The sequence below is a fragment of the Rhinolophus hipposideros genome (assembly GCF_964194185.1).
Source record: "Rhinolophus hipposideros genome assembly, chromosome: 23".
In the NCBI taxonomy this organism is placed as follows: domain Eukaryota; kingdom Metazoa; phylum Chordata; class Mammalia; order Chiroptera; family Rhinolophidae; genus Rhinolophus; species Rhinolophus hipposideros.
In genome coordinates, this window is record NC_138069.1 from 23187246 (window position 1) to 23215008 (window position 27763).

Below are 27763 nucleotides of genomic sequence, written 5' to 3' on the forward strand. Positions count from 1 at the left end.
ACAGGGAGGCCGGGCCAGGGCCGGGCTGCCGCTGCCCGCGCCGCCGCGGACACTCAGCCCCGCGCGGCGGAGACGGCGCTGCGGGGCCTCGTCACGCCGGGCAGCCCAGACCCGAGAGGTGAGGAGAGGGGAGGGGACGCGGGAAGGGGGAAGAGAGCGGTGCCGGCTCCCACGCGGTCCGCGGGCCCCCCTAGAGCCGTCCTGGCCCGTGTCCCAGGTGTGCTGGGCGGAAGCCCGGACCAACGGTCGCGGCGAGCGTCGCTGCCCGGCCGTGGGTGGTGGGCATCCCCCGGGATTGTTCCCTGAGTCCGCAGGGGCGGAGGCAGGGTGAATGTCAGAGCCCCACTCTCCCACCCCAGTGATCCCGGCCCCTGCTCACCTCGGACTGAAGGCTGCCCACCTCCCAGCCCTCACGGCACGCGGAGTGCCCCGGCAGGTAAAGGTGCTGCCATTTGGACCGAGTCTTCGTCAAACCATCTCTAACCCAGACATCTGGGAGCAGGACCCCGGATATATGAGCTGCCACCACCACCACCCTCGTTCCCTCCCACGCGGACAGATGGTGAAACTGAGGCCAGGACAACAGAGAGGACTTCATTATCTTGGTTTTTAAAACCACACACCTGGTTAAGTACAAGTCAAGACCTGTGTGTACTTCTTGGAGACTCATAGACTAAGTTGAAATTCTTTCACTGGATAAATGGGGACACTGCAAGGACATAGAGAGGACCAGGGCCTTGCCTAGAATTACACAGCAAATCATTTACAGAGCTAGGACTTGTACTGCCAAACTCAGAATATCAGGCTGGGCCCTTGTGCAGATGCGGGGAGCACAAAGCATTCAGGACTTCAAGTCCTTTCTGGCTCCCAGTCTAGTACCTTTTTATTTTTCCTTTTCCCTAGAAGTCTTGGTGTGAAATCTAGAACTAATGTGATATCCAATATTGGGTTAAGCAGAAGTTCTTACTTTAAAAAATCGAGTCAATCAGAAATGGAGAGCCAAACCTGTTGGAAAGAAATGAGCCCATTTTTTCCCTTCAGGAATCTCAAGGGTCAGAGACTAGTAGTTATCATTTATTGAGCAAACGCTTTGTGCCACACACTGTGGTAGGTACTTTACTTGTGTTAGCTTTACAACAACGCTGCAAGTTAGGTGATGCTGTCCCCATTTGACAGGTGAGAAATTGATGCTAAGTAAAATGAAGTTTTTTACCCAGGGCCGTACAGCTGTTGAACCGGGTAGCTGGGATCTGGATGGAGCTCTGTCTGACTCCAGAACATACCCAGTGTTTCTCCAAGTTTGGCCCTCAGCTCACTGGCTCCGAATCACCCAGGGGGCAGTCTTAGATCTCGTGGATTTGCCTGAGAATCTGCATTTTAACAGGTCTCTAGTTTTATATCGCAGTATGTGCTATAATGTTCTGTCTCCTAAGGGAAGATCTAGAAATGACACATTCAGGGCTTTTGCAGAGATCTGGATTACATTTACTAGAGGTGATTTTTGAGCAGTGACATAACTTTTTGTGAGCATAACCCCCCAGGCTGATGTTTGCCCAACTGTATAATTTCTTGGCACAAGTTTGGTTATGGTGTGTGGAAGGAAGGAGAAGGATAACTCCTTTTTCTTTAACACATAGCTGTTAAACATCATTCATCCATTCGCTCAACAATGTTTGTGAAGCACTTAATCAGGGTATACAGCTGTGAACAAAACAGAGCAAGTCACTGCTCTGCAATTAACAAAGTAAATGTATAGTATGAGATGGTGAGAAGGGTCAGGGAGAAAAATAAAGGACACAGGAGTGCAAGGCAGGAATGGGCTCAGGAGGGTGGCATGGTGTGGGCAGTGGTGCTGTTTTACATATTGTGTGTGTAGGAAGGAACTAATTAAGGCAGTGTCTAAGTAAACACCTAGCATTCCAGTTAGAGGAGCAGCAAAAGTAGATGGAGGCAGGAGCCTGTTTGGCTTGTTTCACTGTTGTCTGGGATACAAATTATTCTAACCAAAATGTAGCTACAGAGGTCAATTTTATATCATTACTCCTAATAGAAAAAGAAAATGAAAATGTTGCCAATGCATGTGTGTAATATGGAAGATAATTTCATTCTTAATCCTTTTACCAAACCTGCTTCAAGATGTTTGTTACCTTCACTAATTAAAAGTAATAATAGACTCAGAAATGAGTTGAGAACTTGGCCACAAAGTATTTCTTTGAATTAGCTCCTAAGACTTCTTAGCAAGGAAACAAATTTGGGGGCCATGTAGTATTTTAGAAAGAGAGTTAAGTTTGGAAATTGGAAGATGAGTTTTGAGAATCTGGTCCTACCGGTTGAGCAAGTGACTAAAGTTTGATTTTTCTCATACTAGAGATAGGAATTCATATACTGTTCTCAGATTTATTGATGAGGCAAGTGGGAGAAGTGTATGAAATCTTTTTGAAAGCAGTGAATTACTGTGCAAGGACTATTATTTGATTGTGATTTTACATTGAATTATTTTCCTCTTGGGTATTTCATTATTTGGTATTATATTGGGCTTTATACTAGAAAAAATATGCCATAGTGCTTGCACTACTGATAAAAGACTTGTGGTGGTTCTTTTGTTCATCATAGACATTAATGAACATTGCTAATCATTTGTGATAATGGAAAATAAAGAAGGTTTTTTTTGTCTTCATTATATTTACTTGAAACTTCACCTATTTGTTCATTTCAATGAAAATAGATATATAACCATACATACTCAGTGTGAGGCATCGTGTTAGTGCTGGGTTATGTGGAAACAAGAATGACTTCATGTCTGCCCTTAAACGTGTACTCTAGTTTGAGAGACATGTAAACTTAAGTGCTAAATAGTTATATGTAATATGTTGGGGAAGCACAGCCCAGGAAGTTTCAACCCCCTTATCCTATGGCATTGAGGTAGGCCTTAAAGGGTTAGAAAAAGGACCAAGGTAGATGGAGATAGAAGCGAAAGACATCCCAGACTAAAGAAACAACACAAGGAAAGGTCCAAAGGAGCAAAGGATGCTTGTATATCATGGATTGATGGTTGGAACATTGTTGTTGGAAGGAAGCAAAAGAAAGGCAGTGTTAGGCTTCTTCATACATGACTATATTAAAGTTTTTAGACTACAGTCAGTAGGAGGTAGGAAGCCATTGCAGATTTTTCAAGCGTGTATCCAAATGGTTTAATCTCATGCTGTTAATAAATGCTTCTTCTGAAGAAGAGGTAGCATAGCGTGGTGGTTAAAAAACGTTTGTTCAATTAAGTGTTTAAGACTAAAGGGGAAGAAAAGGAAAAAACACAAACAAACCTGTGTGTAGGGAGAGTGCAAAAGTGAAGACGTAGCAAATGTTAACAATTGGTGAATTGTTAAATGGGTGAATTGTGAATATAACTGTGTTCCTTTCTTTCAACTCTTTTGAAGGTTTGAAAAGTTTCAAAATAAGCAGTCTGGAGACAGAGAATAGGTTTGAATCAGACAGGCTTTGGTTCCAGTCATGGCTTCACAACTTGCAAGCAGTGTGAATACTCGAAAATTATTTCCAAGCTACACAGTTCACACTTACTCCAGCCTTATTCTAGTCTAACAGATTTTTCCATGTAAGAGAACACTTTTGGTAGATGACTTGTTCACATGAATAGCAGGTTAGTGGTTAAGAGTTCAAGTTTTCCACAAGCTTTAGATCTAGGTTATTTTATTGGGTTCCTATTGATCTCCCCTTCTCTGTCTTCTTTTGGATTATTCAGTATTTTCTATGATTCCATTTTCTCTCCTTTGTTGGTTTAGTAGCCGTAACTCTTTGTTATTAATGACATTTCTTTAGGGTTTATAGTATAAATCTTTAACATATCACAGTCTGCTTTATCCATTTTTACGTGTACAGTTCAGTGGCATTATGTACATTCACTGTGTTGTGTAACCATCACTACTATCTAGTTCCAAAACTTGAAACAGAAGCTGTAATCTTTAAGGAACCTCTATACCCCCAGCTTCTGTAACCAATAATTCTTTTCTGTCTCTCTAAATTTGCCTATTCTAGATATTTATAAGTGGAATCAACAATATTTTTTGTGTGTGTGTTTGGCTTTTTTCACTTAGCATAATGGTTTCAGAGTTCTTTCATGTTGTACACGAAGAGTATTAGAACTTCAGTCTTTCTAAATGGCAGAATAATATTCCATTGTATTACACCATGTTTTATTTATCCACTCATCTGTTGACGGACACCTGGGTTGTTTCCACCTTTGGCTATTGTGAATAATTCTATTATGAACATCGGCAGACAGGTATTAGTTTGAGTCCCTGTTTTCAATTATTTCGGGGTGCATGCTTAGGAGTGGAATTGCTGGTTCATACAGTAATTCCGTTTAGCTTTTTGCGGAACCACCAAACTGTTTTCCACAGTGGTTGCACCATTTTACATTACCACAAGCAGTGTATCAATTATCTTTCAAAGAAACAATGATCAGATTTTAAAAGTCAAAGTTAATTGCTTTTTGGAATAACTTTTAAAAGCTAAAATAATTTTTTAAAATAAAAACCAATTTATCCATCAAAAACTGCTTATTAAGTGCCTCCTGTGTGGCCAATTCTATGCTGGGTGTTGTGAGAGTACACAAAAGTATTAAATAGCTCCCTGAATAATTTTTAATCTAGTTGGGAAGATAAAACATGTATTCAACCAACATCTAAACTAGGGGAATTCAGAGATGAATGAGATACCGTGTGTGTGCTGATGACCTATATACCCCTCCCCACTCCATTTTTCCAATTTTGGGCTTCTCTCCTGTGCTTGAGACCCCCTATTTCGAATTGCTTACTGGGTATCCTCATTTGGACATCTTTTAGAAACCTCAAACCTATGAAACCTAGAGTCAAACTTTTTGTTGTCTTGTATCTTTCCATTTCCTCTTCTATATTCCCATCCTTTCTTTTGTGTGGTCCACCTCAGAATTCATCTTACATTTCTCCATTGCCTTTAAGCACCAGAAGATGTACTAAGATAATATATAATTACTTATCACATGAGTGATACAGTAAGTGATTTTTCTCAAAAAGCTTCAGGCCCTAAGTGCTGCCTGCAGATTAAAGTCTACTTTTCTCAACTTGCCATACAGTGCCCTCCAGAATCTCCCCCAGGTACCTTTGTAGCTTCCTGTCCCACTAAGCACCCATATGCACTGGTACTTTAAACATACCATTCTAATTTCTGATTCTTTACCTCCAACCTCAGAACTATTGCCATTTATTTATATTCTCTTCTTCCTTACTGTTTTCCAAGTCCTTATCTTTTCAACTCTGACCCAGACTTGAGAGCCCAGGTGAGATATGTTCTTTCCTTGAAGCGTTTCTAACTATTCCAGCTCTTGCAGATTTCTTTCCTGCTTAGAGGCTACCATCATAGTAGCAGCTTCACTTTCATGTAACAGCGAGGCTGTGGCATTCATACACAGTTGGAGCAAAGCATAACTGTGGAATCATTATGTTTCAGAGGAGGACTTTCCCATTCCCCTCTGAACACTATTGCCCTTTGAAAAGGCATTTCAGCTTCACAAATTGCAAAGCTGTTTTCATATGCACTGTTAGATACAATTATATGCTGTAATTACTTACTAAAAATAAACACTTTCACTTATATCTGCAAATTTTCGAGTAGGAGTTGGCTGACCTCCATCATCAGCCTTATACAGAAGGGATGTCCCTCTCTTCTAGTCCAGTGCTCTCGGACTCTCAGTGCTTCACATGGGAAATTGTACCAGTGCTGCTGTTTAGTCACCTGGGTAAGATTGCTTTCTGGGTGGTCATAGCTGCATGTGCCTAATTGAAGAAGAAAATGTCTTTTCTTTAGTGTTTGCCTAAACTGCCATTATACTTTAATACATGTATATGTAAATTATTTTTCAAATATTTTGTTGGGTTTTTTTACCCTTCGATTTCTGCAGGGTAATATGGAAGTTTTAAATGTTTTCCTCTTGAATTAGTCCACTCTCAATTATCAATGTTAGTAAAGGGGGAAATTCACCTAGATGATACAGTAGAATCCTGTTTTATTGAATTTCATGGAATGTGTACTTTGTATTCCAACCTTCTTAAAATGGAAGTGCGGTGGTAGACTGTATTCTAAGGATGAACACTGTAATTTCTTAATTTTTATTAGTAATTGGTGGTTACTATAGTTGAAAGCAGTAACAGGCTTGGGGAAGTGAGAGTATTTTTGTGCAAAAAGGGATATTTGAGAAATATGTTCCAAAGTAGATATTTCCACTTGAAAATCAATATTGCTTTGCATCCACCTTTTTCCGTGTTCAAATTATTTGTTTAGTGACTCTTTTAGTTCCTACTTTGGAAATACCTGGACACTTTCAAAGATGCACCAGAATGGAGCTTGCCTTCAAGAAGCTTAATTTGTGTGGAGGTCATATCCACAATTTTAAGTTAATTTTGAATGTAGTTTTATATTGTCTTGTGTTTTAAAATAGGTCTGAAAAGGAAATAAATGTAGTTTTGAGGACAGTTTTGGGAGGTGAATAGGATAGGTAAGGAGACTATAGATAGCTTTTGGATTGAGACTGATGGCAGAATCAGTTTCACTTCTGGGACTGTTTGTGAGGGAATGCCTAAGTTTTTGAGAGCTAGAGATGGAAAAGGACTGTGGCCATGAGTTACAGAGAAAGGAGAATTGGGTATAAATTTGTAGATATCAGTGCTAGGTTATTTTGGGTAGCAGGTAGGTAAACCTGGGATATGTATAGCATATGAATAAGTGTTTAGAAGTACCTGAAGTTAGAGAAAACTAATTGAATAGGTGGGAGGAATAGTACCATGCTCCAAAAAGAGCTATTCTTGGAGTTCTAAAACCTGGATTTTATTACCTAGCTGAGTCACTTACAAGTTAAATAAATTACTAAATTAGACAAGGCCTTCACTTTATGTATATATTCAAAGTGGGCTTCTTATAGATAGCATATAGTTGGGTCTTATTTTTATTTTATTTTATTATCCCATCTGAGAGTCCTCTGTCTTTTAATTGGAATGTTTAGACCATTCACATTTAATGTGGTATTTATATGTTTGGATTAAACCCTGCCATCTTGCTAGCTGTTTTCAATTTGTTCCATCTGTTTTTTTTTTGTTTTTTTTTTGGTCTCTTTCCCCCAACCCCCTCTTCTTCTGCTTTCTCTTGGGTTGAGAATTTTTAATGATTTCATTTTATTTCCACAATTGACTTATTATTTATACCTTTAGAAAAAATCAGTGGTTACCCTTGGGTTTTCAATATACATCTTTAACTAATCAGGGCCTACTTTCAAACACTGTCATATCATTTCACATCTAGTGTAAGACCTTACAATTCCCAATTCCCCCTCCCATTCTTGGTGCTGTTGTCTTCATACATTTTATTTTGTATATACTATAAACAAAATGTATTCCTATTTTTGCTTTGACAGTTATCTTTCACAGCAATTAACATTTATTTTAAAAAATGGATTTTATTTTATCTTCATATGTTCCATTTTTTGTTGTGTAGACCTGAGTTTCTGTCTGGTGTATGTTCATATAGTGGTGCTGGTCTGCTGGCAATAAGTCCTCTTAGTGGTTTTATGCCTGAGAAAGTTTTTATTTCTCCTTCATCTTTTAAAAGGTATTTTCTCTCTGGGTATAGAATTCTGGGTTGATAGTTATATTTCTGTGATAAAGATGTCACTCTTGTCACCTTCTAGGTTACATGATTTCTAATAAGAAGTCTTATCTTTGTATGTAATACAAAGATATCTTTGTATGTAATACAAGTAATACAAAGATATCTTTGTATGTAATGTGTGATTTTTTTCCTTTGGCTGTCTTCAGGATTGTGTTTTTGTATTTTGTTTTCAGCAGCTTGCATATGAAACGTGTAGGCGTGAGGTTTTGTTTTGTTTTTATTTTTATATTTGTCCTTCTTGGTATTCTCTGAGATTCTTGGATGTATAGTTTGGTGTCTGTCATTAATTTTGGAAGATTCTTGGCCATTTGGTCTTCAAATATTTCTTCTGCCCATTCTCAGTCTTCTCCTTTTGTGATTCTAATTATGCATATGTTAGATTGTTTAATATGTCCCACAGCTCTTGGATATTCTCTCACATTGTTGTTATTGATTTTTTATTAATTCTGTTTTTCTCTTTGCATTTCAGTTTAAACAATTTTTATTGATCCATCTTCAATGTCATTGATTTTTTTCTTTGGCTCCCTCAAGTTTACTGATGATCCTATCAAAGGCATTCTTCATCTCTGTGACTCTGTTTTTCACTTTTGGCATTTTCAATTTGATTCTTTCTTACAGTTTCCATCACTCTGTTGTACTTTCTAGTATTAATTTTTATCTTTTTCCTCCCCAGATAGCAGCCCTAGAGGGCAAGATGTGGCTTTTGTTAGTTTTTTCTTATGCCTCTTTTGCATATCTTAGGTTTGGAAAAGCTTTTTGGCCCAGAATCACTAAGAGCTGTTCCAAGATAGAAGGACAGGACATAAGAAGTGCACTCACAGTAGCTTGGCCTGAAAATAGGAAGTGAGAAGAGAGTTACAGACTGGCTGCATTGAGGAATGAAGACCTGCTGTCTTGCACCAATCTGATTGCCTTGCTCAGGGTAAGTAGCCATCTAAATCTATTCTTTTCTTCTTTATCTACGTAACAAGACCATCAAAATCACTCTGATTTTACTCTTGGTTAGTGAGATGACCCTTCGTCCTAAACAAAATGTGCATTACTTTTACGTAGCTTGTGTTCTTCAATGGGGTATGGTCCTGGATCATGGCATCTTGGTAATGTTACGTTTACAGAACTTTACAAGGGCCTATTTTGCTGTCAACTCCAAAACAGGAAACTTCCTAAATCCTCCATCTAATATATTCTCTCTCTCTGGGTACAGTCATAAATTTGTTTATTCATTTATTCTTTCATCCTTTTAAACATTTTGCAAGCCTGCTCTCTCAAAGTTATTATATCACATTCCTTGATTATTACAATGATGAACAAGATGTCCTTCACACTGATTTGTGAATTACTTAGTAAACTGTTAACACTGTTTCTTTGAGAGCCTGTTTCTTTTCCTCCTCTTCTACTCTTTTTTATTTTTTATTTTATTTATTTTATTTATTTATTTTTTTTTAAGGAGGGCGCAGCTCACAGTGACCCATGCGGGGCTTTAACCATCAACCTTGTTATCAGCACCATGCTCTGGCCAACTGAGCTAACTGGCCACCCCCCTTTTTACTCTTATTATAAGATTTTTGTTGTTATCCCTTCTCTCTTTTTGGTTAATTTTACCTTCTTCATTTTCCTATAGTTCTTAGTGGTAGGTGTTTTTTTTTCTTAATTAAAATTTATTGGGGTGATAACGGTTAGTAAAATTACATAGGTTTCAAGTGTACAATTCTGTAATACATCATCTATATATCACATTGTGTGTTCACCACCCAGAGTCAGTTCTCCTTCCATCACCATATATTTGACCCTGTTTTCTCTTATCTAACACCCTCCATGGTAGGTCTTATTGTGGCACTAGTTCTGTAGTTTATGACCCAGAGATGCAGGATCACCTGGTTACCATCCACATAGGATGTAGGGCAACCTTATTTCAGCCTGTTGTTTCAGAGTGCATATTTAGAATAGTAAAGCAAATCTTTCTTTGCATGAACTGGGTGGGTATGACTCCAGGCTAAAGCAGAGTAAAATAGACCAAAACCTTCTTGAGCACTTATCAGACATGCCCCATCAGCCCACCCCATGCTCTAGACATTTGTTTGCTTCAACAATTTCTCTCTCCTCTTTCCTGCTAAGTAAAGGGGAATTGTTCAAAGACCTAACTGCATCCTGCCCTAGTTTCTTTCTTTTTCCAAAAATATTTATCTTTACTCTGTCACCTATTTTTTCTTCTTTCTGTTTATTATCAACAATTAGTTGAAAAGGACTATCGTCCTTATTTCAGGGACTTGCAGGTAGGGGTGAATGTTTGGAACTAGACTCCTATTTTGCAGTCTATGTGGGAGTGACAAACCTGGAAAGAAGACAGTTGATAGCACATAGAAAGGAGGAGACAGGCCACCCTGATACCTTTTCTGGAGAAAAAAACTACAGGAGATCCAGGCAGAGATGGAAAAGAATTCTTGAATGATTTATACTCTTGGGAAGTCCTGTATCCAGTGACTTATTTGATTTGACTTGGCTATTTAGGGACTGGTTCTTTTTGCCCCCTGACCAAGACAAATGAGGCTCAACTAAGGAAAGTGAATATAAAATAACTACCCCCAAACTGAACTCCTCTTAATTCTCATGAATGACAAGCAGGACTGTAACAATGTGTAAGCACTGAGAATTACTTAATCAGTTAACCCTGGTATTTTCTCTGGGGTAGGAGGCTGAAGCATCAATCTCCAGAAATGTCTTCAGAAAGTACAGAGCAACATGACCTTTCACCCACGGACTCAGTTGAAGGAAATGACCAATACAGTCTTCCATCTAGGATCCACCTGGAACTTGAAAAGGAATCAAGTACTGACTTCAAGCAATTTGAGGCTAATAAGCAATGCAGACATTATGCTAGGATCCATGTGGAGCCTCAAGAGAAATCAAATACTAACTTTAAGCAGTTTGTCATAAAAAAACTACGGAAGAGTTGCCAATGTAGCCCAACCAAAGCAAAAAATACGATTTTTGGTTTCCTTCCTGTTTTGCAGTGGCTCCCAAAATATGATCTGAAGAAAAACATTTTAGGAGATGTGATGTCTGGCTTGATTGTGGGCATCTTGCTGGTGCCCCAGTCCATTGCTTATTCCCTCTTGGCTGGCCAAGAACCAATCTATGGTCTGTACACATCTTTTTTTGCCAGCATCATTTATTTCCTACTGGGGACTTCCCGTCACATCTCTGTGGGCATTTTTGGAATACTGTGCCTTATGATTGGTGAGGTAGTTGACCGAGAACTGAACAAAGCTGGCTATGACACTGCCCACATTGCCCCTTCTTTAGGAATGGTTTCAAGTGAGAGCACATTATTAAACCAGACATCAGACAGGATATGTGACAGAAGTTGCTATGCAATTGCAGTTGGCAGCACTGTAACCTTTATGGCTGGAGTTTATCAGGTAAGAAAAAATGGAATAAGTGGTTGTTTCTGGCAAAATAAATCACTATGCATGAAATTTCAGATGTTGAATTTGTTTATTCAACAAAAGGATCTCAAATACCATAATAATTAAAGCTATCTTTTATTGAATACTCAGGACATGTGAGGGGTAGAGCCAAAATTCAAACCCCAGTTTGACTCTACAAGTAAGATAAGGCTGCTTCTCTTTTCTCAACTCTAGGCTGCCTCTTAACCAATGAATTTCAGTCAGCTAGATTTTAATTATTTGGTTGTGAAAATTTAGACCAAAAGGAAACCCCATACCACTCAGTATAACTCCTTAATTTTATATGTCGAGAAACATTGCTTTGCTTGACACGATGTGTGATTGGTTATTGGCAGGGTCAGCATTAATAGTCAGGCAGGAGAGTAACAGAATGGGGGTTGGGAGAAGAGGAATGCAGTGTTTCGAACTATAGATGACAACCTCCACCCTTTTCTTTAGAATAGCTGCTCTAATGAGTATCTCTAACTAAAAATAGTTCTCTTGGACTCTTGGGGAGGGAAAAAGTTGAGGACCACTATTTTTTATTTTCAGCCAGTGAAAGGATTAGAAATGAGATTCTTGGGTCTCTCATAGAATCCACTAATCTGCCATTATCATCATGCCCCTGCGTTTTGGCATTCAGGAGTCAGTGCCGGCATTAAACCTCTTCTCGATTACAGGCATTTGGAACCAATAAGAGAAGGGAAAGAGTAGCTCACTTTTTTGGTCCTTGGATGAGGACGAGAGGGAGAAAGGGTGATGTGCAGAAGAGTTGGGTTCCTCAGAGTCCATTTTTTGTTAGTACGCCTTTTTTGTTAGTGCGCCTCACCAAGAGTGAAGAAGAATGCTGCAGAATTCTGAGGAATTATTGGGAAGAGGAAAAAAGAAATTAAAAAGTTGTATCTTTGAGGATGCAGAAAATATGGGAAGTAGTATGGTACAAGCACATATACAATGGATGAGAATAGTTTCCAATAAGAGTTTAGATTAACAAGCATTATAATAATTTTAAAAGTGTGATTCTATTTGGATGTGAGTCTAATTTTTGGTTTTATCAGTTAAGAACTTCACCTTTATGGTAATGATTCGTAATTTAAAGAAAATACATAGTTTTTTAATTAGAAGATTTTTTTCCAATTTGAGTTTTTGTGATTTCTTGTGGGTCTTGGAGAATTTTTTCCTTTCTGAAAGAGGTTTAAACCTTATTCATGTTTAAGATGCCTTGTAGAAGAAGATAGGGTCTCCATGCAAAAACAAACGAACAGAAATGCCAGGGTCATGCAGGACTTAGAGGCCCTGTCCCATTTGTAGCTAACACCTGTATCTCCTTCCTTCCAGGTAGCAATGGGCTTCTTTCAGGTGGGCTTTATTTCTGTCTACCTCTCGGATGCCTTGCTGAGTGGATTTGTCACTGGTGCCTCCTTCACTATCCTCACGTCTCAGGCCAAGTATCTCCTCGGGCTCAGCCTTCCGCGGAGTAATGGCATGGGCTCGCTCATCACTACTTGGATACATATCTTCAGAAACATCCACAAGACCAACGTCTGTGATCTCATCACCAGCCTTTTGTGCCTTTTGGTTCTTTTGCCAACCAAAGAACTCAACGAGCACTTCAAGTCAAAGCTGAAGGCACCAATTCCCACTGAACTCTTTGTCATTGTGGCAGCCACGTTAGCCTCTCATTTTGGAAAACTAAACGAGAAATACAATACCAGTATTTCTGGACATATTCCCACTGGGTTTATACCACCCAGAGCACCGGACTGGAACTTAATTCCTAGTGTGGCTATAGATGCAATAGCTATGTCTATCATTGGCTTTGCGATTACTGTATCACTTTCTGAGATGTTTGCCAAAAAACATGGCTACACAGTTAAAGCTAATCAGGAAATGTACGCCATTGGCTTTTGCAATATCATTCCTTCCTTCTTCCACTGCTTTACTACTAGTGCAGCTCTTGCAAAGACATTGGTTAAAGAATCAACAGGCTGCCAAACTCAGCTTTCAGGTGTGGTGACAGCTCTGGTTCTTTTGTTGGTCCTCCTGGTAATAGCTCCTTTATTCTATTCCCTTCAGAAAAGTGTCCTTGGTGTGATCACTATTGTAAATCTCCGGGGAGCTCTGCGTAAATTTAAGGATCTGCCCAAGATGTGGAGGGTTAACAGAATGGATACAGTGATCTGGTTTGTTACTATGCTGTCCTCTGCACTGATCAGTACTGAGATAGGCCTGCTTATTGGGGTCTGTTTCTCTATGTTTTGCGTCATCCTCCGCACTCAGAAGCCAAAGAGTTCATTGCTTGGCTTGGTGGAAGAGTCTGAAATATTTGAATCCATGTCTGCTTACAAGAACCTTCAGGCTAAGCCAGGCATCAAGATTTTCCGCTTTCTAGCCCCTCTCTACTACATAAACAAAGAATATTTTAAATCTGCTTTGTACAAAAAAACTCTCAACCCAATCTTAGTAAAGGCAGCTCAGAAGAAGGCGGCAAAAAGAAAGATCCAAAAGGAAACAGTGGCTTTCAGTGGAATCCAGGATGAAGTTTCAGTGCAATTTTCCCACGATCTCTTGGAGCTCCACACCATAGTGATTGACTGTAGTGCAATCCAGTTTTTAGATACAGCTGGGATCCATACACTGAAAGAAATTCGCAGAGATTATGAAGCCATTGGCATCCAAGTTCTGCTGGCTCAATGCAACCCCTCCGTAAGGGATTCCTTGGCCCGGGCAGAGTATTGCCAAAGGGAAGACGAAAACCTCTTTTATAGTGTATATGAAGCGGTGGCTTTTGCAGAAGAAACTCAAAATCAGAAAGGAATATGTGTTCCTAATGGTCAGAGTCTTTCCAGTGATCAATTGAATAAGTAAATGGAAGGAAGAATAATGTTTAGCCAATGGCAACTTGTACGCTTGACATTTTAACCTATTGGCTAGATATTATTCTTCCTTCCAAGCTGATGGCCTTTGTAGATACACAAATACAGCAGAGTTTATAGTTAAGCAGAATCAAAAAGAAGAAAATATTGGGGTTTCAAGCTTTCTTGCAGATATGAGGTATTCTTGGAATTAAACATCTACTGTGTAGTAGCCCTAAAAGTTAGTGACCATCGTCTTTTAGGAGATAGGCATTTGGACTCTTCCTTCTCAAGGAGGTTAAGGGGTGAAGTTGACATTTACATGAGAAGTGCTGGAACCTACATGATACGGTTCTTGGGAGAGAGTGGAAAGGAGGCAGGGAAAGAATGTTGTGCCTGCTCTTGTACCAGCAGATCAAGAGACTTCTGGAGCACAAAGTAATAACTAGACAAGTTTGTTCTTCTTTAGACTTCTCCATACCTAGTCTTTGCTCCCCAGATGGCAGCAGGATCTCTGGCGTTTAATAGGAAAGCACCATTCGTTTCTTTAAGGCAGGGAACCCTGGGCACCGTCCCATCAGGAGTCTGATGGCGGGGCATGTTTGTGAAACCCTACCAGCCAGCTTCACATTTTATAGAGCACTGTCTGTAATACATGTTTCCAGTCGTGCCTTTTTTTATTTTTATTTTTTTAGGGTAAGTAGGTAAGCAAAGAGCTCTTCATAATCAGCAAAAATGATGGGAATCCTCCCTGTCTTTTCTGTGATCTCTATCTGTCCCTGTTTCCTGAGTATTTCCCTACTACTAGCTCTAATTTAGCTTTCAGTCTTTTAGTGTATTTCCCATGGAAACTGCTATGGCTGATCACCAGTGACAAGCTTGCCAGATTAGAGGCAGAATGCTGACTCTGCAATTCTATACAGTATTTTAAATAAGCTTGAGACAAACTGTTAAGGACAGATTGCAAATAGGAGTGATTGACAGTTTCACTTAAGAATTTGTTTACTTAGCAGTGGATTTTTTTTCCCTTCTCATGACATTTTAGCAAGGGTCTGTTGGGGATTGACAGTCTTTTTCAAATAGAAGCTACTGTTCATCTTTCCTCTGCAAGAAAAATTTATTGTAACCAAGTGAAAAGAATGCACAGAAGCTTCCAAAGGAACATCAATAATTAATTTGTAGATGTTTTAGTGAAAACAAAGTTAATGCTTATTGCCATGGGCCCTATTGATTTACAATAAATATTGATGACAGTGACAGCTTTTAACTCTTTGGGCTACCTAAAACGATTATGCAAGAGTATTTTAGAGGCATTACATTCATACAACATAATTATGTATTATTTATGATAGCTGGCCACAGGTTGTGGCTACAAGAGTTCCTTTTGAAAAGAGAGAATGTCTCTGACATTAAAAGCTTATAGTTCTGTATTTGGACCTTGATAGGTGAGAAAAAAACAGGTTTTCCAAAGTTAGGACTAGGAGACTAATTTGTGTGAGATTGAAACATTTAAAACAAAATAATATTTGCAAAAGTGCAAAATCATTTTTTAACTTGTTCCTACATTCTAAATTTAAATATTTATGAGCAGCAAACCCTATATGTAGAGCATGCATTGGAGTTGGACCTTTTTATACATATTTAGCTCTCTTGTCTCCACAAACTGTAAGTTTTGTTTTTCTATTGGTAGAGCTCTGCCCATCTGTTTACATGGAAATTACCTTTATGTTATCAGAGCATTTTCTCGGTAGAAAAGCTGGATGACTGTTTTTGAGGTGATTGACATCGTGATTAAAAGTAAGTGTCCTGAATTTTGACATCCTTTTAGAGCTTAAGTCTAAAATTTCAGAAATGTTAACTGCTGTTTGTATTCATGGTTATTTTGGTTTGTTTTTAGCCAATATTTGTTCTTTCTATCCAGTTTTATGAATAGTAAAATTGTAGTATCTTGGTCAATCCTTTGTTTTCCCTCTTGTCTCCCTTCCCCAATCTATGTTTGAATCTAGACCATTATAGATGTCTGATGGCATGTGACAGAATAATTAGTACATGCTTAAGACAATTCTATAATTTATCAAACACTAGCACAGCAGCAAAAAAAAAGTCCAAAGAATTTGAAACATCCCTTAGAAGAATGGAGTAATAGGACTTGACCTTTACCTGACATTTCTCTCCATATGTGGATATAAACAATTCTGGAGCTTTATACAATTAGCAGATTCTTCAATTGTGTTCTGGTTTATACTTCCACCACCCAAACAAACAAACAAACAAGGTAGCCAGTTGTAAAAAAATTTTAATATTTCAGTAGAATTTGTATCTTACCCTCCTTGCTTGGGCTGAGGTCTGTCTATACTCACACGTTTTTAAAATTTTTTGGTTGCTGGTATTTAAAGAAATCAAAGCCTAATTCATCAACTAAACTAATGTTTCCATTTGCTTTCTTACTCAAGGCCTTGGACTTGTAGGTCATTAGGTGATGTTTTACAAACTTTATCGATACAAAAATATCTTGCTTACTCTAAACTTTATAATTTAAATGAAGCATTTTCTCATTGCTTATTGACAAATGTACAAAATTCTGCATATTTTAAAATGATCACAATTGAAATGTAGCGTGTACACTCTTACTGGTTAAAACTCTTACAATCTTATTTTTAGATTTGTTACAATCAGCGGAGTGGAGTGTACCAAGGCACAGAGGCTAAGGATAACATTCAAGATAGGAGTGAAGGGACTAGACCATTGAAAAGACTATCTCTGACCAAACAAGGGGAAAAGAGAGAGGGACTCAGTTGAATAGCATCTCTTCCCTGGTTAGCCCCACACAGCAGTAAAGGTGTCAGGATTAGGAGCCACGCTTCAGTTTGGGAGCAAGGTCAAAACTAGGTTCTGTTTCTAGAAGGGGCAGGGCACAGATTCACCCAAGATGAAAGAACTGAGAAGCATGCAGCAGCCAGGGGTGGGGCAAAAGCCCAGATTGACCTACTTGGGAGGATTTATGGCTGTAGTACTGTCTGTGCTTCTGATGATAATAAAATTGACAGATGTCTAGTTGACAATTACTTTTTAAAATTTTTAATTAGGACCAAAGGAAAACAAGACTTGGGTAGTCTGATTTAATAAACAGCCGTGGACATTGAAGCCAAACTGTTGGTAAATTTACAGTATGGTAAATGGTGATCTTTAAATGTGTATCATCTTCTCTTAGAACTTTGTCAGTTAAGAACAGATTGGATGTTAGCTGTGTCTTAATATAAAAATGAGAAAAGGGCTGTAGTGAGTTTCTTGGGAATTTAAAATTGAGTCTAGGATTCTAATGATAAATTCAAGATCTAATCCTTATTAATGTTTTTAATGAATTGTCTTCATCCGTGCAGTGCTGGGATGAGCTGTCGGTTCTTTCTGCATCCGTGGAGATAATACCTCAAATACTTCCTGAGGACTGATGCAGGAGTCTGGGGCCCTGTGCCAGGCGCTGGGGCTATGGTAGTAAATCCAGTAGGTGGGCTGTATGGTTACTCTCCTGGGGACACACAGGCACTTAGCGGTGTTTATAGAGGAGCTGAGTAAGCCTGGACTGAGGTCTGAGCAGGAGGCGGGCACCTGAGGCGAGCAGGGAGGCAGAGATGCCCTCGGTCTAGTCAGGGAATGGTTCCCCAGTGACATGGGAGAAACCCAATCGATAGGATTTAGACTAGGCTTAATTTTTCTGTTCTTTAATGTTTCTCTGTTTTTTCCTCTGATGTTTTATCTGTTCTATTGATGCCTTATTTGAAACTGAGCTTAAAAACTGCAAAAGGAGGAAATTGAATCTAGAAAGCTTTTAGGCTCTAAAGTAATTTGGCTTTTTTTTTTTTTGGTATAAAGATTTTACATAATCATGAATGGAATTATTAATTTGAGTGCTAATAACAGGAATTAAAATTATAACGTAACAGGCCAAAATAATGCTCAGCTGGTTTGTTATCATAGCCTATTATTAAAGTAAAATACTATTGAAATACTGAAAGTTAAAGGTATATTTTAGTTATTTTCTAATATTAGTAACTAGGAATGGAGAATTTAGATGTGGGAGTGGGGGAGATTTATTTTTATAAGGTAATTTTTTATTCTGATGACTATTTTTTTTAAAAGTTTTTTGCACCTTAAATTTTTAAGTAAACATGTTAAATACAGTTAGGAAAGTTAAATAAGCATTATACTTAACAGTGGGTGTTTCTGGTGTGTATTTTCTTTTTCTCTCAGTAATGTAAAATAGGAAGGAGATACTGAATTATGAAAACTGGAATAATGAAGAACACCAAATGCCTTTACTGGAAATACCATATTTGTAAGTCTCTACTGGAACCATATATAACCTTAGACTTGAATTATGACTCTGAAAAAGGCCAAATAATTACAATCTTATTACAAAATACCAATAACTGAATTTCTAACTGAAGGTTTTTCAGGTAGCAAACAGACAAGCAGCCTAAGCCACAAAGGATTTTTAACTGCAGGTTTAATATTATTTTAAGGAGTTCTCTTCCCACACCATATCCCCCATCCCTAAAATAACAACATACTTGGAGTTGAACAGCTGTTCTTTTTAATTCAAATCAGTTAGAAAATTACTGTTTGAATTCTGATGCTACCATGATTTCTCAAAAATTAGTGTGAACAAACCAATCTATATAAAATGCCATCTTTTTGTCTCCTTTGAATTTTATATACAAACCAAGACAATATCAGGGTGACAGGTGAATGAACTCATATTCTCCATCTTGTCTATTCTAAAAAAAGTATACTGCCTTTTCTTTTTCAATTATTCAAGGCCAGTGACTTTTAGGAACATGTTTTGTATCACGTATACCTTTTTTAATTAAAGCAAGTGCCTTTATGCTATTCCACATGAATCACGCTTCACACTCTATGGGATAAGGATGAGTTATTGACGGACTGCCGCCTACTGCAGGAGAGGGGGCGTTGGTTAATAGCAGATCCTTTTCTTCCGGAAAGATGTTCGTGATGTTTATCATGGAAGATCCTGTATGTGTTGAGAACTAGAGATGTCATTTCATTTGTTTGCTAATAAATTGTTAAGCTAATAAAATATTACTCTGTCTAAATTATTTAAGTGCTGGGGGTAGGTTCTAACTAAGAAATACATTTAGGTCACCAGTGAGCTTTAAAATACCATCTCTTTACTTCTGGAGAGTAATTTGGTCATTAATTTTTCCCAACTGTAACAAAAGGAACTGTCCTTATAGAACGCTATAAAGATAAAGAAACCCAATTCTTTCCTTTTTGCTTTGTGGTCCTGAGGAATTATTTAACCTTTTGGGGACTCATTTTTTCATAGGTGAAGAGGAGAGGAGGGCTAGATTGCTTAAGTACCCTTCCAGCTTGAGGACACTTCCAGCTCTCATGTTGCATGATTCCTATTTCTGTGTTGAAATCAGAAAATCCGAATCTGACTCATGTTTTACTACTGTCCAACTTCTAAATTTTGGTAAGGGAATTTTGAGCCGTATTTGTTTCATCAGTAAATGGAGGCTAACACATTATGCCGACTAAGTGAGAGAATTGGGAGTGGAATTCCAAACTGGAGCACCCTTTTAAGGAATAATCTGCACCCCCATAATCTTCCCATACCTGCAATGAAGCCTCTCCCCAAATGTCCTCCCCTTTCTACATCTCTCCATTCAGTGGAAGTGTGGGTACAGAGTTAAGGACAATTTTCAGTCTTCCTTCTGCAGTACTTGGTTGTCTTCCCTCTCAATCTCTACCCTGTCAGAGAAATTAAACTAGTTGCTCCCGTTTCTTCAGTTGGGCAAATTGTCTCCCTTATGTAGTTCACCTCTGCCCTCTGGTGGCCAGAGTATGCTACAAAGGTAACTGACCTCCGGTGGCATAACAGTTCAACTGTTCTGCAGTTAACAGGTCTGCAACTTTGGAGTTACATTATCTGAGCCTATTTGTCCTTTTGTATTATGGTTTTCTGGAAATATTAATAAGTGAAACAGTGCTTGATGTGTAACAGGCAATCAGCAACTCTTAGCTTCCTTTTTAATTAAAGAGCCTTTCTTAGGAACAGAGCAAAGAAAACTTGTTGAGTTTTATCTGTTGATCAGGCTGGGTGGTTCTGGAACACTGAACCTCAGGATCTGTTAGTGGAAGAAAGGGCTGGTAAGGCAGGGCCCTGTCTTTCGATGGTACTGGTTAAGTTCTAAAATACGATGAATAGTAATAGCAATAGCATTTATAAAACACTTAGGCTGTCAGGCACAGGGGTACCTTTTTATTCTCATGACAGTACAAATGAGTCCCAGAACATTGGCCTATGGAGTAGATTGGTCAACTGGGGCAAACTAAATCCTCAGGTGGGGTTGGAGGCACCAGAGAGGCAGGGAGAAGCCAGAGAGGCCTGATGAAGACAGCTGACTAAGAACAGATAACATTAACCTGCTTTAGTTTAAAAAACAAAGCATCAAACAAAAAAAGTTAATGTCCAATAGAATCAAAGGTTTATGTAATGTAAACCAGACTGTACAAGCTCTCTTTTGGATATGATTTCCATCTACCTGGATCTAATGTTAAATTTGTCAAGAATATGAGATTTCTTTTTTTAAAAAAGTTCAAGCACATATTTACTGAATACTACTATATACAGGGCACTTAGACAAAGCCATTTATACTAAAGTCTTGTGTGTATAAATGGAGAATCCCGCAATGATGTTCAGTGGAAGGAAAGTTTTAACTCTATATATTAAAATTCTTCATTATCGAAAAACAGGTTATAATCTGGATTGGAATAACATTTGGGACAATGATATTCATGGAAAATTTTTGCAAATCCTTTTAAATAGAAGACAACTATATCTCCAACTCATTTTCTAGTAAAATCAATACTTCATACGGCTTTACAAGGTGGCTGTAACTCATTACACGTGTGTATCAATTTATACGTAAATGTATAATGTTTATTGAAGTGCCTACAATGTAGCCAGCCCAGTGTTAGGCATCATTAAGAATGCAAAGGCTGACTGGTCCCTGCTCTCATGGAGCTTCTGTGGCTCTAATTACAGAGCCACAGAACATTGGCAAAACACTGAAGTGCTTAATTGAGTGGTAGAAACAGGAAGTGCTGAGGAGTTGAGGGAAAGAAGGGAGGTGAGTCTTCAAGGAAGGCTGGAAGAGAGAGGACTCCATTTAGTTCTTGAAAAACGTGGTAGAGAGTAGGATGAGGCATTCAGGCAAAGGCACACTAGCAGACATAAGTATGGAGTGAAAGAAGACAATGGTCTCTTTTGGGGCAGCACGCCCACTGAATTGTGCTGAGCAACCACGCTGGAAATACAGGCTGTAGTTAACTCAATAGAGTGCTAAAACTCAGCTGAATAATCTAGTCTAGTTTTTGCAGGCATTTGAGAACTATCACAGACAAGTGGACAGGGGAAATAGCATGATGCCAATAGATTTAACTTGCAAAATGGACATCAGAAAATAAACGCCAGAACAGTGAAGGAAGAAATTAGAAATTGTGTCAGTAATCCTGACAAAAGATGATGAAAGTAATTAAAGTGCTGACAATGAGATAGAACCACAGGATTTAACCAGAAGACATGGTTTTCCTCTCCTAAGTGTTAAAATTTTAAATAAATTGTAATACTTTTAATTCAATTATACTAGTTTGTTGAAAGGAAAAATATCCAAAATAAGCTTTCTAAAACGTCCATTTAAATATCTGCTATTTTTTGTGATTGTTGTTGTTTTGTTCAGTGTGGAAGCAGTACTTTCTATGATTAATCTGCTTCATACATCTGTTTCAATGAAGTAACTACAGAAAGAAAAATAACTGAATTGCTATGGATTTCTGAAAAAGCCACAAAATTAACCTGAGGGGGAAAAAAACTACACTATAATACTAACAGGTATTGTATGTACCTTCTAAAAAGGAAACTGACATTTATCTGACTTGTTAGAAATAGATACTAAGGTTATAAAGGATATTAAGCATGCCTTCTCTATAGGAGAAAAACTTTAATATAAATGATTATAAATGTATATCGTTTTAAATATTTTAAATCAACTCTGCTCTAGCAGAATTCTCTGAAGAACAAACGCAAAGGACTAAAGGTTATTTATGAATAATTTTAGTGAAGACAAATGTAGTGTGCTCTCATCTTAATTGCATGGTCCAGGCTGGATTACAGGTGTGGGGAGGAACTGTAAATAATCCAAATAGGGGATGATCTAAACACACAGCCATCTCTCTCCAAACTTTCCTCGAACCTGCCTGGAGATTGAGAGGTACACTGGTAAATGTTCTCTCCCATGACCCTGCTTAGCAGAATTCTCTGATATTATACTCTGCCTCTAAGTTGATCATACCATGTCTCCTCTTGAATGCACTTTATTTCCCTGTACCCCAACTCCCTATTAATAAACCTGAAGCACTACAGGATGTTTGAATAGGCTAGATGGCTCCTGTTAATTCTTCGGACACAGACAAATGTAGCTCTACTGATGACTTGGCTAACTGGCGGGGCAGTCGAGAGAATAGCTAAGAAGGTTCTAAAGTTACCAAATTGGCAGAAAGGAGTTAACAGCTCTGTAGTAAGAACAGAGGATTTTTTTTTTTTTTACATGATGAGTATTTAGGTGGTTAGCTGAAGAGAGTAGTGCTGGACTCCAGCTGGACCAGTGGCTCTCAAAGTATGGACCCTGGACCATATCAGCATCACCTGGGAACTTGCTAGAAATGCAAATTCTTGGGACACCCCCCCGTAAGACCCACAGAATCAGAAACTCTGGAGGTGGAGCCCAGCAAAGGTCATAGCAAGCCTTCCAAGTGATTTCGCTCTGAAGTGAGCTAAAATTTGGAAACCACTGAGCTAGGCTTATTGGGGAAAAGTTGGCTCCGAGTCCATAGTGTGCTTGGTTTTCTGGTGGTTAATGCAGTAGTTCCCAAACTTTTCTGCCCATTGAAATCACCTAGGGAGCTTCAAAATCTGTTAATGCTTGTGATCCGTCACCCGAGATTGTGATTTAATTGCTCTGGGATAAGGTGTGGGCTTTAGAAAAATTTGAAAGATCCTCAAGTGCTCCTAAGGTGCAGACAAGTTTGGGAGCCACTGATTAATCAAAAGAGAACACATACTAGTCAAATTTCATTCAAGGAAGCTTCCTAATTATTTCAGAGGACTGGAATGTTGTGATAATACTGTTTAAATTTTAAGTTCAATATCCTATCTAAAGAAATCTAAAGATTTAAAGATTCTTGTAAACTACATCTTCTAAAGTAAGAGGCAAAATAAGGTCTACGTTATTGTGTTTGGAGGAAATCTGTAATTTTGGAATCAACAAGAGTTTGTGTCACTCTTTCATTAACTATTCATCTATGCCATTTAGCTGTCCAAAAACGGCATGAGGAACACCTATACAAGTGGAAAGGAACCGTCTAAGTTTCTGTACACTTGAAATGGTGTCTGTGATGGTGATTTTGGGCTGCTGTGGTAAAGATACCTCCCCCTCATCTTCACTTCCGGCTTCATCAGTATTGTCACCAGCCACCATGCCCTGGATAACCTCTGCGTCTAACAGCTCTTGAGAGATGATGAGGTCATCATCGGCAGTGACAAAGTCCTGTAAATTTACTTCATTTGGGACACAGGTGGCAATAGCCACTGAGTGCCACAACTTTTCAATAGTGGTATCTGGTTCACTGGCTGCTGCTTTGTCAGAATCTGTCCGTTCCCTGGGGATGATGCCTGCCTTCCACCAGCATTTCACCACTGGGGACTGCTGGACTGACCGCCATGCCACAGCAAGCATGTCACTGGCCTCCCTGATGTCCACTTGCCCTTGATCCTCACTGTTGTTGAGCTTGAGGAGGACCTGTTTTATAAGGTGGCTCCTGTACAGCACTTTTGTGATGTGAATTATGCAAGATTCAGTGGCTGGAGGGTGGCAGTGTAGTTGGAGGGCAGATACCCCACCTGAATCCTTTCCAAGCATGGAAGCATGTTGTGCACGGAGCAATTGTCGATCAGCAGGAGGATCCGGCTTTCCGCTTGCTTCATCCTGGCATCCATTTGCACTGGCCATTCATTGAATAGATCCTGCGTCATCCATGCCCACGGGTTGGCTCTGTAATCGCAAGGGAGGGAATGGATGTTCCTGAGGCAGTGTGGGTTGGCTGACCTACCAACAATCAATGGTCACATTTTTTTCAGTCCCTGAAGCATTGCAACAAAAGAGTGCTGTCAATCGCTGCTTTGCTTTCTTGCCCCCTCTACAATGGTCCCCTTTTGCAGCCAGCGTGTGCTGGGGAAGCAACTGGAAAAACACTCCCGTCTCATCAGCATTAAAGATATCATCTGGGCTGTAGTCAGCAATCAGTTTTATAATTTCTCCTGCATGCCACTCATTAACCTTATCTATTCCTACACCATTTATTAATCTGTCACTATCCTCTCTATAGACTGCTTTCAAAGCAATTCCGTGGCGATCCCTAAATCTGTTCAGCCAGCCCACACTTGCTTGAAAATTGTCATAGCCAAGTATGTTGGCCAAGTTTAGTGCTTTTTTCCAAATGACAGAACCAGTTACAAGAATGTTTTTGGCATGGGTTTCTTGAAACCAAGCAAAAACAGCCTTATCAATGTCGTCATAGACAGCGTTCCTTATCCTTTTCGGCTGGGGTCCCACAGATGCTTCCCGCACCATTTCTTCAAACTTGGCACGATCCTTTAAGAATGTAGACAAAGTAGGAGTTATACCAAATTCTTTTGCTGCATCACCTTTCCTCTTGCCTGAATCTACAGCTTCTACAACTTTCATTTTCTCCTCCAGGGAAAACTGCCGATATTTCTTGTTCCCCTTTTTTGCCATATCTGCAGAATGAGGGCTGGGCCACAACTACCAGGTCTGTGTCTGCTCCTCCTCGTGGTTTGTTTTGTCACAAGTGTGGAAAACTGAGAAGACAAAATGGAGTATCTATCAGGAACCAGTGATAATGAATTCCTCCTAAAAGATGGGTTCAAATTTTTAAAAATCCTACTAGGAAATGATAACATAAGCCAAAGTCAAGAGAAGATAGGATTCATGCTACTGAGATTTTGTAGCGATTACTGATATAGATTCATAGAACGTTTGAAATAGAAGAGATCTTACAACAACCTAGTTTACTTACACTTTCTGAGCCTCTGTAAAACTAATAATGTCTGCTCCATCTAATATGAGAATAGATTGAAATAATAGATGGCAAAAGAGCTTTGCAAACAGCAATGCACTGTATAAGTTCAAGGGATTATTGTCTGACTCATTTTATAGATACAGAAACTGAGGCCCAGGGAAGGGGCCTATCCTACAGCTCAGATACCTTGACACAGATTAGTGCTATTCCATAGTCCTGCTTGAAATTCCACCAAAATGAGATCTTCAAAGCTCTATCATCATTTAGCTGGAAAGGATGTCCACTGAGGGAAGATGTTTCTGGTAGCCATACATTCATTTAATGAGTATTGACAGGTGCCAAGTGGTAAGGATGCAGTGACGAATAACATAGTCAAGGTCTCTGCCCTGATGAAACATATAATGTGGTGGGGGGAGGTTAACAATAAGAGAACGGATAAATTAGAGTGTGATACGTGCTATGAATGAAATAAACATGATCCAGCAGTAGCAGTTTTGGTAACTGCCTGCTTAGACCTGTCATCATGAGAGTTCTCAAAGGACAAGAGAAGCTGCTGTGATCTTATGCTGTGACTGCCTCTTCCCAAGGACTGTCTTCGACCACCACTTCCATGTCTATCCATTCAAGGCAGCTTCTATATACTAGGCACTGTGCTCGATGCCAACCATACAGCGATGAATGGAGCACAGTGCCCACCACTGAGGAGCTTACCAGGGAAGAAGGGAAGAGAAACACTAGAGTGTATGGAATATGATAAGGGAGGATACAAAGCATAATACTGTGAACTAGAAAATAGAAGTAGGGATGATCAAGAGGGTGAGGCATGGATGGAAAGTGCACTCTAAAGAAGAAAAATATTAATGTTGGGCCTTAAAGTACAAGCAAATGGGAATTCATGAGACGGAAGGAAAGATGTGTAAAGGCAATGATATACTACAAAAAGGAAAATGGCATGGTGAGGAAAAAAATAAGTCTGGAGAAGAGAAAAGGGCCAAATCACAGAAAGGCCTCGTAAGGATTTTAGCTTGATCTTGGAACAATAAAAGGCCTTTAGACGCTGATTTTGTTTTTGTTTTTTTGAACAACATGATCAGATTTGTGCTTTTGAAAGAGTGCTGTGATTGCAAAGTAGAGAACCTAATGGGTAAAGTCCAGTTTCCTAAGAGGTGGTTCTAAATCTAAAGGTAAAAAGCAGGCTGACCTAGTAGGCCATATACAGTTTGGATACATTAATTTGTGTCCAGAGGAAGCTACTGAAGGATTTTAAGCAAAGAGCGAGATGAGTGCTGTGTGAAGAATGGAATTGAAGGTGTCAGAGAAAAAAGAGGGAGACTAGATAGGAGGCTGCTGTAGGAGTCCAGACTGGGGATAGTGGCAGCTTGGATTAATAGAGGAGATAGAGGAGTAATAGTGGAGATAGTAAGAAACAGTCAATTTGGGGCTATGCTTTTGCAGATATTGCTGATGGACGGGACAGGAGGCGCAGGAAGAGTCAAGGATAACGCGCAGATTTCTGTCCTGAGCACTGAGCAATCCAGTGGGTGGTGGTACCATTTACTGAAACGGGAACCAATTATTGAAGAGATAAGCATCAATTATTGAGGATCTACTTTGTAAACATAATTTGTCACTTTACTTTCTTCCTACGGCTGACACGTGGCAGGACTGGAATTCAAACGCAGGTAGGCTCACCATGAAGCCAGTGTTAACACTCGGGAGTGCTCTACAGCTTGTTCTGGGAACTGCCAGTATTTGGAAAGCACCTGGAAAGAGAAGGAAGCAAGAACCAAACCAAAGTCTCGAAGGTCAAGCCAGGAAGTTTGAATTTTATTCTAAGTGAAGCAAGGAGGAGACCCTGGCGAGTTTTAAGTAGGGAGTGCCCTAATCAGGCGCACAGTGCAAAACGATCCACCTGGCTGCTGTGTGGACAACGGATTGCAGAGCGACAAGAGTGGAGCTGGGAAGACGCTGCATCAGTCCAGACAGGACACGATGGTGACTCGGGGAAGGTCGGTGACGGGGGTAGACAGAAAAGTAGGCAGATTCGAAATACATTTGCAGGACAGCAAGCGTCGTGCGGGGACTTGTCCAAATGTAGGACAATGTCACATGCACGGGAAAGGACGATCCAATCCCTGTCTGCTTCCGGGAGCCCCTGCACGAGCTCATTCAGCTCGGCTTGAACCCCTCCAGGAATTCACTACCATTACTGCGCGTGGGACGGTGGAAGGCATGGGTTGAGGGCAGATCACTGGGGTGAGGAGGACAGCTTGATGCGGCGACTAAGAAGAACCCTGTCCCGAACGAGCGGGGACGGACCGAGGGGGGCTGGGTCCAGGCCGTGAACGCCTCGCTGGGGCGCCCCCGGACCCCACGTGCCTCTGACAGGTGAGGCGGGGCCTCGACCCAGCGCGCTCGGCACAGCCCCGCCCCCGTTACCTGAGCGCCCGACGTCAACGGCCCGGGCTGAGCGGCCGGGGCGTCCTGCCGCGGGCGCCGCAGCTTCCTCCTCCTCCCGAAACTCCTGGCCGGAAGCAGTCCGTCTGCCTTTCCAGCCCGCATCTAGGTCT

General features: G+C 39.8%; 1 protein-coding gene and 1 long non-coding RNA gene across 3 annotated transcripts; one reads left to right on the forward strand and one right to left on the reverse strand.

Annotated features, from left to right (window-relative positions):
- On the forward strand, window positions 1-19093 carry SLC26A2 (solute carrier family 26 member 2; the record flags this gene model as incomplete). Of its 2 annotated transcripts, XM_081035222.1 has the most annotated exons (5): window positions 1-118; window positions 8452-8632; window positions 10400-11129; window positions 12495-14004; window positions 14111-19093. In XM_081035222.1, exons 3-5 carry the CDS (start codon window positions 10425-10427, stop codon window positions 14224-14226), a joined length of 2331 nt encoding a protein of 776 aa, XP_080891348.1. In that variant the 5' UTR covers window positions 1-118; window positions 8452-8632; window positions 10400-10424. The 2 variants fall into 2 exon arrangements, with proteins under 2 accessions (XP_080891348.1, XP_080891349.1); XM_081035223.1 differs by lacking the exon at window positions 14111-19093 and having other exon boundaries at window positions 12495-14024.
- On the reverse strand, window positions 17751-27751 carry LOC308491498. The gene is made up of 4 exons (XR_013992364.1): window positions 27633-27751; window positions 24799-24972; window positions 23995-24145; window positions 17751-19040 (listed from the first exon to the last, which is right to left on the reverse strand). It is a non-coding gene; the product is annotated as an uncharacterized lncRNA (long non-coding RNA).
- Between the last annotated feature and the right edge of the window lie 12 nt (window positions 27752-27763).